Source organism: Cyprinus carpio, chromosome B12, assembly GCF_018340385.1.
Source record: "Cyprinus carpio isolate SPL01 chromosome B12, ASM1834038v1, whole genome shotgun sequence".
In the NCBI taxonomy this organism is placed as follows: Eukaryota; Metazoa; Chordata; class Actinopteri; order Cypriniformes; family Cyprinidae; genus Cyprinus; species Cyprinus carpio.
The window spans coordinates 12,592,181-12,608,134 of NC_056608.1; the positions used below are offsets into that span (position 1 = coordinate 12,592,181).

The 15,954-nt window shown below is 35.8% G+C and overlaps 1 protein-coding gene across 5 annotated transcripts in view; it reads right to left on the minus strand.

The window, feature by feature from the left end:
- Positions 1–15,954, minus strand: part of LOC109100142 (thyroid hormone receptor alpha) — a 142,626-nt gene that overhangs the window by 38,854 nt on the left and 87,818 nt on the right. For all 5 annotated transcript variants that reach the window (XM_042735416.1, XM_042735413.1, XM_042735414.1 and 2 more), the window contains one exon: positions 7,783–8,032. In XM_042735416.1, coding sequence (XP_042591350.1) covers positions 7,783–7,838 — 56 coding nt within the window. In that variant the 5' untranslated portion in view covers positions 7,839–8,032. The remainder of the gene's footprint in view (positions 1–7,782; positions 8,033–15,954) is intronic.

Below are 15,954 nucleotides of genomic sequence, written 5' to 3' on the forward strand. Positions count from 1 at the left end.
AAAATAGCAAAAGTTACATTGTTTTGAGCCAAAAAATTATTAATTTGCCTGTTTTTTTACCAATAAAGATGTCACTGACCTTTCTCTTTGATTCCTGATGTCAGAATTACAGTATATGAAAAAGTGGGTTCATTTGTATTTGTATGTTGTATGGTTCAGGAGTTATCAAAATATGTGTTTTTTGCCACTTGCAATAACATCATTTCAAAATGGCTGCTAAACAAACTCCATGGCACATTAGTTGACCTTGGCAACATCAAAAATTCTTAACTAGACACCATTAGGGTTCCAAAAAACTGCCAAGGTTGCATGGGAACCTATTCTTCCTGCCCTACTATAACCTTAATCAAGTAATTCTGCATGGAACATACTTTAGTAATATGGATTTCATTAATATCACGTTATGACATTTCAACACTAGATCCACCAATGGCGTGAGTTTGGGCGGGGCTAAATGTCTTCTTAAATAACGGCAAATAAAAGAGTGTTTAAAACTAATTCTCAGTTACTCTATAAAGAAACATCTTAACCCCTATGGACATGAGGCTTGAGAAGGTGATTGAGAGGCGGTTAGTAGAAGTGGCGAGGAAGCAGGAGAGCAAGTAATGAAAGTAAGGTAAGAAGAAATCAGCTCGATTAAGAGAGATGGAACCGTGTGATTGCTACTCCCGCTCTTTGATTTAACCCAGAATGCTGTGCTCCATGATCAGCTTATCTACTGACAGGTGTCCTCATTGTAATTAAGCTGAAGGGCCCTCATTTAATCGCTTCCTGAGTCTGCATGCTGGGAATCTGACCTCATATTCCTGGGGTCTTGTCCAATAAATGTGCACACACACACACTCTCTCTCTCTCTCTCTCTCTCTCACACACACACACACACGTGCGCGTAAACACGGGTCAGCAGCAAAGACAAAGCCGTGTTGGGGTCCTGATGTATGGCCTTGTGTGGCAGCTCCTGTGTTCATGATGATGCTTCTGTGTAGTTAAATGTGCAAACTAATAATTGCATTGAAAACGCTTGAGCAGGCTGAAACACTTTCACCTGCTCACAAGCATCATTGATTTAATAATGGTTAATCTTGAATAACATTTATAGACTAATTATAGGATAATGCATTAAGTGGGGTATATAGTGGTAAAAGGAAAACTTCAAGACACATACATTGAGTTATACATTAGGATATATTTACATACGGCCCTCTGATTACCGCGATGTGGAAAATGTGAACGGAATTGTGGAATCCAGTCATAAAATGGAATTTACGTGGAATGTTACAGAATTTGCCAAATTTTGGATGAATAAGTAGGTTGGTACACCTAAATGAAAACGCGACATGGATAGTGTCTGTGAATATTAAGCCACAAAATGACTATGGCGCAGACATGTGGTTTTGTTTACTACACACATACTGAAGCATGCATAACGGTGGCAGTGTTTTCAAACTTGTGCCGCCTCAATATATGAGTACATAAACACTAACAGTGGGAATCACCAGAGGCCTCACGAAATGATATTATCACGATACTTCTGTCACGATACAATATTATTGCGATTTTAAATATATACTGCGATATTCTGCAATATATTGTAATTTATTACCTTTTTCCAAATTCAAATTATGTATCCAAAGGAAAACTATGGCAACATCTGTTTTAACTAGGGTTGGGAATCGTTAGAAATTTTCCGGTTCCGCCTAACGGTTCTGGTTCCAATTCCGGTTCCATTAAAATCATTAAACAACTATTAAAAAAATAGTGGTAAGGAAAAATTCACAATACTCAACTACTCAATGCTCAATACTGTTTATTACTTACTGTCAACTTAATTTAAAGGTTGGCAATGTCAAAATCCAACATATATTACGGTATACAAATTTTCAGGTTCCATTTAAATGAATTATGTTTTTTACTATTTTACCTTCATTGAATGTAGTGTTGCTGGAAGTTAGTAAGTAATGTTGAGTAATGCTAGTCCATCAATCAGCATGTGCTTCAAAGTCAATGTTTTTTACACTATCAATAACATTTTGCTTTTCAAGCAGGAATAAGCTGGTTGGCCAAATAGTCCCTTGAGAGCTAAGACACTTGTTCATTTCCCTAAATTAATGAAATATAAACTGTTATACTTATAACCATGTATACACACACTCCATAAAGCCCTATTTTACAAATAATAATGCAGTCAGGAGATGGTGTGATTAAACATTTAACATGCATGAAAATAAATATTTTCTATCACTTTGTTTATCACGCTTGAAATGACCTAGGGCCCATTCTTCATATGTCGCTAACTCAGTTAGCTGGATTTGACTGGATTAATACTATAGACACAGCCAGTTTTACTCACTGAAAGATTTATTCATCATAAAATTATTACTTCGTATTCATATGTATTCGAGTCTTACACACAGGCTATACAGATAATGTAGAGTCGTGCATTAATTTGAGTGATGAAAGCTATAATGGGAGTGGCTTGATGGAATGCAGAAGATGCAGAGAACATGATCTTGACTGTTAAGAAACTTTAATTAATGCTGTCACGTAACAAATCTGTTAAAATACAAAATTAAATGAATTGCTAATTACTACATTGGAAAACAAAAATGTAAAGCCTGTACAAATATTAGAAATCACGAACAAAAATAATTGTGAATCATGTAAAAAATTTAAATAAAATAAAAACAGTGCACATTATATTTATCTATTATAACATTTACGCAGTTTTGCTCACTTGGCTGTTTCCAGATATTTGTCAAGTTTTTCGATCCCATTACATTGCTGTCTTGCCGCTAGCCAATCGCTGCATTGCTGATCGTGGTTTCGAGTATCGATACATAGCCCCTTTTAAACCAACTCATGAACGTGCAATTATCTCAGATAACTCAATCCAGCCAAACTGACCAACACTTTCATGAAAACCTGTCATAAATGTTGTATGAACCTGGCAAACTCAATTTTGTATCAGTCTAATCTAGTCCACCTTAATTAAATGTAAACAGGTATGCACTGCTGTGCTACTACAGCTATTTTGAACAATGCAACTTGAACTTGTACAAAAAAAAGTTGTGCACACTTGGGCTGCACGATTAATCAAAATTAAATCACAAAGGCGATAAATCGCGATTAGGCAGAAGCTGTGATTGTCATATGTATCTTTCAGAGAAGTAGTAAATCAGCTCGAGGGCCTTCTTGCGCTGAAACTTTAAATATGCCCCGAAGAAGAAATCCAGGAAATGCCTATAGCTGCAGCCGAATAAACAGAGGATTTAACTGCTTTCATTGATTCAGCATGACTTATAAACTCACGACCATGACATTATATGGTTTATCTGAGTTCTCATTATAATTTTTATTATAATGAAGTATATAATAATGCAATGCTAATCGAAATAGCCTTTATCACTGCTTAGAATACTATGAAATATGTTGTGTGATTTTTATTATAATGAAGTATATAATAATGCAATGCTAATCGAAATAGCCTTTATCGACAGATGTTATGAAGTGAGTTTGAAGTAAAAACGTCATTAAATGTGGTGCTTTTCAATAAAACACGTGCTTTCAGATGAAACAGCATTTACTACACAGATCCGTAGTTCACCGAGAAGCTATGCGTATGCAAACACCTTTAATAATAGCAAAATTATTTATTTGATTTTTGTGTTGTTTGATTGTATGTTATTTTGTTATTGATTTTGTTTTGTTTGTCTTTTAAGTGAGGCTCTGTGTAGTAAATGCTGCTCCACCTGAAAGCAAGTGCTGGAGATTTACTACTAATCACAGAACCGGCTATACTGACAAGATGCGCATGACAAAGGCATTCGAATTAATTGTGCAGCCCCATTGCAGACCCTTCAGCAATTGGGCATTTGAAAGTAAATTACTGTTAAATTTAAAATAAAATAAAAACTAACTTTCCGCGATGCTGCCATCTTTATTTTACTAACTAACTGCATGCAGAAGGTGACCCAGCTGAACTCAGCAGAAAAAACTCAACACCACCATCTAGTGGGCTGTAGAGAACTACTTTTATATTCTAACAAATAGTATAATAAAATATCAATACTTAGCGTCCGTGTATCGATACAGTATTGCCGTGGAAAATTGACTGTATTGACTTTTTCTCACACCCCTAATAAACAGATAAACAATCTCTAGACCTTCTTAGAGTCACTTCATGAGCATTTTACCATTTCTTTTGACAAAAACTATCGTCATATCACATACAAACAGAAACTTTGTCAGCATTCTACCTCCTGTGTAGTTTGTCTCCATGCCTCTAGAAGTCCCCTGTGTTCCCTTCTGCCTTAATTCTTCCTCGTTTACTCTTGTTAGCATTATCCAGGTCACCTGTGCCTTGTTTCTCCTAGAGTATTTTAGCTGTGTTTTTCCCTTTGTTCCACACTTGGTTTTTGAGTCTTGGCTGTGTGCTACCTGCTTTGTTTTTCCAAGTCCTTCCAAGCTTCCTCAAGTAAGGTGTTCTTAGTTATTTTAATCTTTATGTGCTCTAGTTTTGTTTTCTCCCCTCGTGGAGTTTTTATTTTCCCATGTGTTTTTTTTTTTTTTTCATTTATTTCTCATGTTATTAATTCCTCTGTCTGAGAAGAACTTTTGTTGGATTTTTGGCTTGCAAATCCTTTTTTTTTTTTTTTTTTTTTTTTTTAAATAAACCAAAATTGCCTGGAGTACTGACTTGAGTGTTTTGTTTGGGTCCAACATTACAGCCTCTGTGGCCTAATGGCAGATCTCTCAACCACCACACCAGAGACCCGAGTTCTAGCCCGGCTTGTGACAAACTTAAAGGACTTCACTGCAACCCATCAAAATAAAAGATCAGTTTAACTTGAAGAAACAGTGACAGAAATATTTTAAATAATGTAATGATTTGGGGTGTGACGAGATCTCGTGGCACGACAAGGTGACGATATCCTCACGCAGACCTTTCAGATATATTTGCATTACATTGGCCCTTTCACCAGTGGTATGTAATGTAAGATATTATGTTCACATCATGCAAGTGGCCACATTATAAGCTGGAAAATTACTTGGTGAAGTATCTAGTCATAAAAGCAGAATTCACAGTTTAACGCGGAATGTCACAGAATTTCTAAAATTTTTAGTTAACCAAAAGTAGGTCATTACCCTTAAATCAAATCACGATATGGACTAGTATCTGTAAATATAAAGCCGCAAAAGTCGATGTAAATATGAATCCCGCATGTTCTGCGTCTCTGTTAATGAATGGCACAGACGCAGGGTTTACACACACACGCACACACACATATATATATATATATATATGGAAGCTCGCAGTGATTTCAGCGTCTGCCGTCTTCACTAAATGAGGACGTAAACACATGAACAACATCTCCAGAACTGCTCGGAGAGTCACTTCATGAGCATTTAACCGTTTGATTTGAGTAAAACTAGCGTCATATCACATACACAGAACTGTAAAGGTATTCACGGCAACCCGTCAAAATAAAAGTCTGGTTTGAAATAACAATAGAATGTACACAGCCTACTACTACTACTACTACTACTACTACTAAAATGAAACAAACATTATTTTAAAGGAATAATCACACAACATTTCTTCCATGTTTTAATTTTAATAGTAAATCCCCTTTGTTTGCCAAAAAATAAATTTTACTTAATTTTCAATAATTAAATGATAAATGATGAAATTAATTATGCCTTTATTTGATAACCAGAAAAATGTTAATACACAACAAAGAATTTCTAAGGGAAAAAAATCCATAAGGCTACTTTAAGAAAAAATAAAATGAATAAATGTAGTTGTTTTATGCATTCAAATAAGTGGTCATGCTAAAACACATAATTTGGTAATGATAAAAATATAAATAATATGGTGAGAAAAAATAAAACATTTCATAGGGCCATAAATGAATTTTTTTTAAACTTTTAATAAATTGATGTGAAAATGTATATACTAAAATACTAAAATAAAATAACTAAAATTAAATGAAAGAAAACTTTTTTTTTTTATTAAAGTGGAAATCAGTTTACTAAATAACAAACTTGACGTACTGCTACTTTAAAGGGATATTATTTGTGTTGTTTATTATTTATTTTTATGTATACTATATAATTTTGTGCAATTACTTGCCTGTCTGTTGGGTTTGTGGCAAAACCTTTTGCAGTGTTTACATGTTGTTTATACTTGTATAAAATTTATTAAAATAGATATTTAATTTCATAAAGTAGAATTTGATTTCAAAATGAACCTTTTTTTGCATTGTGTTTTTCAGTTAAATAAAAGACAAATTTTGTCTATATATTTCATCATTGAATATTGCTTTAAAAAAAGTCTAAAAATCTCATCTCGTCTCATTCTTGTGAACCCAGTCTCGTGTCTCGTCTCGTGGGATAAGTGTCTCGTCACACCCCTAGTAATGATAGTACTAACTCTACTTCAAATATTACATTTTTAAGGAATGTTCACCCGAAATATTTATTAACCTGAAGAATGTAAATACACAACACAGTATTTCTGAAAAAATAAATATATATAAATTAATAAAATAATAAATACATTTTAAAAATCAATGAATTAGACACGATTTTGATTATTCAAATTTAATGAAACCATTAAAACAGAATCCAGAAAATTAATGGAAAACACAGAATTTGGTAAAAATAAAACTGAAAAAAAGTCAAATAGATTTCATAGGGCCCTAAAAATGTTTCAATAAATTGCTGTTTAATTTTGTAAGTTTCATGATTTCAATTAATTAGACATGCTTTTTGATTATTTTATTTTAATTATTATTATTTAACCATTAAAACAGAATCCAGAAAAATTAAAATGAGAAAAAAAAAAAAAAAACGGAATTTGGGAAAAAATAAAACAGATTTCATACGGCCCTATATACATATACATCCTACAAACACACACACACACACAAACCCAAAATAATTATGATATTAATATGTACTATTATGCTAAATAGTACTAACATTTTGTGGTAGTGCTGTAAACGGAAAAACCTAAAGCTACATAGATTAGTCAACCTTAATACCTAGCCAACTTGTCAACCTATCCTCAACAAATCATTAGGTATCTGTGGTCAGCAAAGCGAAAAAGCAACAATAGATGTGCTAAATAAAGAAAACGCTCAAGGACAGATCACACATTAGACATTTCACACACACTGAGATGGAAGGTGTTTTGCTAACTGGCAGAAACACAGCTATAGCCTCTAAAACAAACTCTTTTTTAGAACGTGAGGGGGCAGTCTGTGCTGTCCTGCTAAACCAAAAGCCTACACGGCAGCGTGTACACACGTGTGTGTGTGTGTGTGTTTGTGTGTAAGGTTTGAGAGTATGCTGTACAGTAACAGGCATTCTCTAAGGCTTTAGTGAACTTTCCTGTCGGCTCCAGACCTTATATAAAATGTGTAGAGTAGATGCTGAGGTAAAGGCTAGTCTCTTAGTGTCTGCCTTTATACTCTAAAGCACGGCGCAGAGCCAGCACCACACTCACTGTGAGATGTACACACACAAATGGAGCCAGTTACCAGGAAAACTGAATTATGTAGGAGACTGTGTGCATTGACCAGAAAATTTGAGTTTCCCGAAGCGTCACTATGTGAAATAAAATTCGATAGACACACACACAAGGCAAGGAGCACAGGCAACTTTACACCAAGACACATTGTACAAATATAAGTTGTGAGCATCATGACTAACTTCGCAGCTAACGAGTTCACTAATAAGCCTGGACTCTCTTGGGAGATCAGTTCTTAAAAGGCTCACCGTTTCTCTTCTCCCTCTGATTGGTTTGGGTCCTGCTCCTTGGGCATGTGTTCCATTCACCTTATTTCCATCCAGCAGCCAATCATGTGAGACTGAGGCGGGCCCCACCTTCGAATGCACGCCTGTCATTCGCGGGTTGTGATGAGTCAGATAGTCATCGGACGGCTCTGTGGAGCGACGCTCGCAAACCAAGCCCGCCTCACTCTCCAACTCAGACGACCAGTGATAATGCAGCAATATGTGATGAGGTCTGCGAAAAAAAGAGAGAATTGAGAGTTTACAAATAAAAGTAATCTTATATCAATGTATTAATTACTCCGATCTCATATTTTTTATGGGGCTCAATACAAACTATAAACTCATTCATTCATTCATTCATATATATATATATATATATATATATATATATATATATATATATATATATATATATATATATATATATATACTGTATATATATATATACATACTGTATGCTGTACATATTTATAATTAATACATCTTATATTTGTTTATAATTTATATATTTTATTTGTTTTGACCTTCATAGCATTTTCATCAATAAGGTCACTGAATTTAAGAATTTACAAATAAAAAGTAATCTTATATCAATGTATTAAAAGATAATTGCGTGCAAAAATAATGGCATGACCCTCACAAACGGTGGCAAATCTCAATATAGTGGATTCAGTCAACTGTATTTTTTTTTTTGAGTAAATAAAATATACATTTTTCCCCCAAAAAAGTAATCAATTAATTTAGTAATAAATAAATAAATACTCCAGTATAATAACTCTACATTCTACTCTGAAACTGAGTGTCAGATGTGTGTGCATCCCCCTCTTTTTTTAGCTGTCTGTCCCATGTGACATATTCCCATGTGCTCTTCGGAGCATCGCCGGCTCACTGGAGACAGTGAGCACACTTTCTAGGAAATAACTCTGATTAGGAGGTCCGTAATCCCATCTCTCCCTTTACCACATACTCCATGCAAACCCTGGAGCTCACGTGCACCTCTAGGCTGCTCTTTCACTTCTTTGGCAGCAACAATGTGTCTTAAAACCTGTGTAAATCACAAGGCCTTGACTGCCTCGATAATCTGGATTAGGTGGTAGGATATTGAGAAAAACAACAATCGTGGTTCCATAGGTCATGGATTCTGATGAGCTCGACCACTTAAAGGGTCACTTGATGTAAACATGTCATCGCTTACAGTATTTTAACTGTGCTTTTAGACTTAATTGTGTATACAGACTGTACTGAAATTGACACACAAGTCTAAACATAACAGATGAGATTAGACTAAGGAAGTCAACATGTACAAGCAAATTAGGGATTTGGCAACACAGCAAATCGGTATCCAAACTTAGTCTCTGTTTTGCTGTTGCCACAGGTCAATAAGGTCAGACTAAGAGTCCAAAAAAAGACACTGATCCAGGATTCTTTTTATATCGACTATTTTCACTGATAAATTATCAAAACTAATACAGATATATAGTAGTTTTGATGTTGTGAGTGCATCTGAAAAAAGAAAGTGCACAGAGTGAGCAGCTGCAGGAAAACTGCAAGACCTGAATTGTCCTTAACATGAGACATGCTTTATATAAAGAACTTAAAACTAGCTCATGAGAATACAATTTAGCTCAGCTTTCCCTGTCAGGTGCTTTGACAGATACGTGTGCTAACAGATATGGTGTGCTGTTTGAGATGTGTTTTCCTCAGTGCATAACTTAAGTTTCACAGGTATATTCACACCTTTAAATAAAAGAAAGTCACATGAGTACTTCCATTTTGCATAAAGGCTTGTCCTGACAGCAAGGAAGTCTATGCTAAACTTTACAGACTTCATCTCAAACAAGCACAACAGAAAGGGAGCACAATAATTCTGACTAAAATATATATTTTAAAGACATTTTACTAAAATATTTGTTGTTGATTTAAAAATGTGGCACAGTCAACTACATGAGAGCAGTAGCTGTAAAAGATTTAATGTAATTATTATATTTAGATGAGTGAAAATGTGTTTCTCCGAGATAACATTTAGTCTATGCTTTTGTTTTTATTTTCATTTAAATTTAGTAATTTTTATATCTACCTATTTTGCTCATAATGTACAGTGTAGACGACACAAATAAATTCACCATATTCGCTTTAACAATCTTCAGTTTTTATTGTTTGGGGGACAACATTGGGTAGGATGTTGAATCATATTTTTTTTAAATACATACAGAAATGAAAAAAAAAAATTGCCCTTTAAAAAATAGAATTATTTGATTAATCAAGGAATAATCGAATTGCAGCACTGGTTTAATCAATTGAAGATTATCCGTATTTAAAAGATCATTTTTAGCAGCAAAACCATAAACATGTTGCATCTAAAAGTGGAAGTACTGAACATTCAGCCTAGTCTGCAGAAAATACCGATATGTATATCGTAATTTGCCATCATCCTAAAAATACAGAGATATGATTTTTGGCCCGTATCGTTCAGCCCTAATTCTTTCTACAAGTTGTCTGGCCTTATCTACAAACGTGGCTTAAGTGAAAACTGATATATCGAGGCAAATTCACAAAGCGATCTGCTGACAGATGTGCATGGGTAAGTGTATATCGATGTTTCTTTTGTATCTATTATGCTCACAGTTACTAAGCACACTCCCCAAACACAAACCGACGTGGAACATGCCGTACGGGCCTCTGAATCCATCTATGAATGGGTGGCTCAAGACCAAAGAGGGGAATTAGATCGTTTTATTGTGTGTGAAGAGAAAGAAAAGGATCTGGCGGCTTAAGCTCAAAGCTTGAGAAAGCACAATCATAGAGCCGAATATACTGATACGCTCGCATATCACTGCATCCAAACGGCTCATATTCTGACTGCGGAGGTGCTTGGTGATTCAAGCGCATGGCTAGTGAGTGACGCAACCCTTTGACAATGAAGCCAAGAGGACATTTGTTCTGCATTAGTTAATGCTCAGCTGGCCTATCATCTTTCATCGGACTTGCCTGTTCACATATTCGCTGGCCTAACAGGCCTTTTCATCTGCTTGTCCGGCTGATGTGTGTTCAAGTGTGTTCCCGTCAATTGTGTGTGTGTAAAAAAATGTTTTTAAGCAGGTTATTACCAAAACATTGGTGACGCTTGGTGAGACTGCTGCAACTAATCACAATAATTAGTCTCCTATGATTAACAAAGGATTTGAGAGGATTATGAGTTATGATAGAGTAGCTCATGACATAAAGTACTTTAAATGGTGATGCTGCCTCCTTATTGGTGGATGGCCCTTTCAACCAAAATTGAAAGTTCTGTATAGTTTTTCTTAACCCTTGTTTCATTACCTGTATTACAACACAATGGAAACAAGCTGCAACACAGCGAAATGAGCACAACGCAATAGAAGTAAGTCACAACACAACGAAATTAGCACAACACAATGGAAACAAACCACATCACAGCAAAATTATCCCAATGCAATGGAAACACAACACAACGAAATTAGTCCTATGCGCTATGTTGCGGCGATTTTAGTGAGTTGCAGCAATTTTATTGTGTTGTGCACTACTGGGCCACCATAGTAGTGGAGCAGTGATGTAATATTATCCTTGCAAACAGTTTCCAGCATTTCAGAAGTAAAAGTCTAATTAAAAAAAAAAAGTCACAAGGTTATCAAAAACCATGAGGAAGAGTCACTGAATTTTGGGTCAACTACAAAGCCCTTTAAGCACCCTTTAAGGCTATAATGTACACAGACAATCTTGTCGCTGCACAGGCATGTATACTGAAGGAGGTCTACCTCTCTCTCCTGTTCAGTCAAGGTCAAAGTCATAAAGCCCCATACAATCAAACATACAGGATCTATAAATGTAGCTTTACAAGGCAGGGTCCCTGTTAAACATGCAACTGGAGGGAGACCAGGAGAAAGAAAAAGAGAGAAAGAACACAAATTAAGTTTAATTCAGCACAGGGCCATAAACAGGAAGAGAGGTGGTGTTTGTTAATGATGACTGTTTGTTTTTTAGTGTGTGTGTGTGTGTGTGCGAGTGTTGTAAAAAGTGTACAGGGAGCCAAAAATGCACAAAGGCCACATATATTTTAAAGTGGAGCATTGAAGGTATCTTTGACACTGCACCTGTGTATGTGCAGGAGTGGGTATGCTGTATGTGAAGGGGCAACACTTGACATATATGTTGACACAGTGCATACATTGGATATAAAAACTGCAGCAGGTGCAGCTGAGTAAGATTTTCAGCCTCATTTTTCTTGCTGTAAGTTTGTCGCTGTTTTCTGCATTCTCAAATGCGGCACTAAAACTTTTTAATTGGCAAGAAGAAAGTGGACTTTGTTTCTCTCTTCCTCTGTTTTCCTACTTTCTTCTTGCCCTTAATTCAATGCTTTAAAATGCTGGTTTGAAAGCAGCATGAAAAAGAATAATTAGATAGTATATTGCAGAGCGAAACAGCCTCTGTTAATTAGCCAATCTCTCTCACTCTTAATCTCTTTTTTCATTCAGGATAGAAGGCTCCACTCTTCCTAATATTTTATAATTACAATTATATTTATATAAACAATTTTACATCACAACCGCAGTACAATTAAATTTTACAATAAGTTATAAGATGGTTAAAAGACAGGCATTTCCATCTAGTGGGACTTGACAGGTCGGCCGCTATACTTATGAACAGCTAATGACAGAGCACTGATGATCCAGGAGATAAAGATTCCGGACTGTGATTTGATATGATCTCAGTGAAGGCCACGTTGTGCAGATGCCATTATGCCAGTCAGAGGGCACCATCCTTTAATGAATGTTTCACAAAGAAGCCAACGCAAGAAGAGATCCTTATATAACCAACCAACTCACTGCCTTTGAAAAAGAGAATATTGTATGTCAAAGGGACTGAAAAATGCTACTTTGCTCGATTACCGATCTCAGCCTAACTATAAGATCTAATGCACCAATCACACATATCCTTGCTGAGTATCACCTTCACGTTAAAATAAAACTGAAGAAACACCTTCCTTGTGAATGTGTGCCTATGGTGGCAGGTTTAGCTTACAACAAGACACTGAGACCCACTATGAATTTGTTTACATCTGGGTGGTTCAATGCATCTTATCACATTTTTTTTTTTTTTTTTTTGGACAAAAAACTTTCCAGATAAATGTACACTAGTCAAATACTAGTACAACATATAAATAAATAAATACTCACCAAAGCCACTTTTTTGTTTAATGTGGTGCTTGGCGAGTGTTACTATATTGGACCCTGCCTCACTTGTCCTCCTTCCCAGCGATTGCTGTTTACATTAGGTGGAGTGGGCTGATAAAGTTGTGTGATTGATGGCTGGTTAAACTGCCTCTCTTAGTCACCACATGCCTGATTAGTGTCTCTCGGTAGTTGACCTTTTAGTAGTTGTTACTACTACGTGTCAGGTTTACAAAGAGTGGTTGAGAAATGGTTTAGAAAAGGACAGAAGAGAGAAGTTGAAAGAGAAGTATGGTCAACCAGTTTAGGAAGGTTGGCCAATGGAAAGTTATAATGCCGGTATATATGTTATAATGCAATTTAACGACAGTAAATGATACAGTCATAAAAAAAAATATAAAATTATACACAAAATACATATATTTTTTTCCCTAAGGATCATATAACACTGAAAACTGGAGCCATACAGATTACAGTAAATATAATAAAACAGAAAATAGTTATCTAAAATTGTAAAAATATATGCAATTTAGACCATATCTTTAGTATTAAATGTTTTTTTGTTTATAATAATGTGGGAATTTTAAGGGTATAGATACAGTACAGATAAAATCTAATACAGGTCACAAAAATTTGCAATCTGAAAAACAAATTGTCAATAATGTCAAAAAGTCAAACCTAAGTCAATCCATCAGGTAGGTAGATATATAACCATCTACTATTGTTCATCTGAACCTGTAGAATATGTCCTGATGGACAGGGCAGGAGTTTCTTTTGGCAGAGGTAGCCTCTTCTATCCAACACTTTGCTTTTACAACATTAATCACCCTAGACATTTATTGCGTTTGAATAATCGCCATCTTATCTGAGGAGAAATTTAGCTAGTGTCTGTTTAGCATCTTCTCTAGCTCAAAAACAAGAAAAATGAATGAGATGGATCTGCTCAAATGCAAGACGGAGATTACGCAGCGAGACGTTTATCTTGCGTAAGGTCAGTCTGACAAAGTCACTTCCCTTAAGCACAGACGGATGTTTAGGGGGAAACAAAAAGGGGAAAGGAAGGGCATTGTGGGAAACTGACCCAACCTCCCCAACACAGACAAACACTCCCCTTCAAAGAGTGCACGGCCTCCTCCCTCATTCCAACATGCCTTTGGCAAAGACGGGTCAAGACGCTGCCAAGAATGTGACTGTATTGAAAAACAAATCAGAGGCTTTTCCCTTCCCGATTTCGCTGTTTCTAAGGTGGATCAATCAAAAGAAAAAAAAAAAAAACTTTGATGTTTTCAAAAGGTGGTTAAAATGAAGATTCTGCAAACTGAGCTCTCTGTGGCTTTGCCGGCTTTGTGCATAGATAAATCATGCTCCATTAATCTTTCACAAGGCCAGTCAGTCGGGCACAAAAAACCTGAGATTTACTTTAAGATGGATGCTTCTGCATTTATTTTTTATTACGGTATACCAATAGGAATTGCTTGAGCCTAGCAACTTATCAAGTGATCTCACTGCATTCAGATGCATGTTCAGTGTCAGGGAGGAGGCTGTGAACTTCCCCTCAGAACATGGCAGATGGCGCACTGCTCTTCCTCTGACGCAACGTAAAGCTAAACAGACTGAATGCACAGCTTTCCACCTGATGACATACTTTTTAGGGCTGTCAAAGTTAAACACATGCGATTAATTAAATATATTTAAAATGCTTATTCAATTTGACATTGTAAGTGTTTCATTCTGTGTGATTTCTAAAAAAAATGATGGGAAAATTCAGAGCTGATTAAACATGATTGGAGCCACATTGGGTGTCTCGTACATATACATACAAGTTATTGTGAAATCTAAACAATGCTGATATCTGTCATTATTTAAAAAGTTGTTCCAAACCTGTATGACAGTTTCATTTGTAGAACACAAAAGGTGTTTTTTTTTTTTTTTTTTTTTTATTCTGGCCACTTTTTCAAAGTAATGAAAATAAATGAGGGCTCCATCGAGGCCCCCAAAACAACATAAATGTGATTATGGTGTCATTATGATGTCATTATTAATTGAAAATCGGCCCTAACTCTCTTTGGCATGTTCATTATACGCAATATTCAAATCATGAATGAATAACTCTTTTAAGCCCAATTTTTCAACGAATTGGTTGATTCAGCTCACAAACTGATCCAAATGATTCATTCACAAGGTCAACTGATGGAGTTCTTGAGCTTTCAGTGAACCAATTATCTTTAAAAATGACATTTAAAAATTGGAATATAGCACATAAATAAAATGGATTAGTTTTATTGCACTTTTAAGTTTTTTTTTGTTTGTTTGTTTGTTGTTTTTTTGTATAAGTGAGAAGAGTGATGAGCAGTTATTTCACACAAACTACCAAACCTAAATAATCACACATATACTTAAGTTAGTTTCCTCTCCTTAAAAGGAACTATGTGCATTACTATCAAAAACAATTACATTAATTGTGATTAAATATTTGACTCAACTGAGAGCCCTACTGCTGTAGAGAGAGAGATTGAAATGGAATGAAGCCAGAGTTCAGGGAGACAGGTGGGATCAGAGGTCACCACTGTGTTTGGACAGGAGCCCAGTTAAAGATCTATCTCCTTTCCCCCTCACCTGTTTGTTTGTACTTCATACACATCACCAGGGTCTGTGCCCGGGGCAGCGGTACAGAACTGACATACCACCAGATAAAACTGCTGTCCGTGGAGCGTGAGATATCTGACAAAGCCTAAATGCTCCAGCACACTTCCAAGCAAACACAGCAGGTGAGGTTTGGCAGTCAATCAGATAAACAGGTATAGTATTTTTATGAATGGAGCAGAAGCCAAGCCAAGTGGAAACAAAGGGAATTCCGATGCATGTGTGTGTGTATTGGCAGAGGCTGGGACAACCCTGTGGCTCAGTGACACCAGGTAGGTTATGCTTGGAATTAAAGCAGATTGAGAGGTGTGGTATCTTGGCC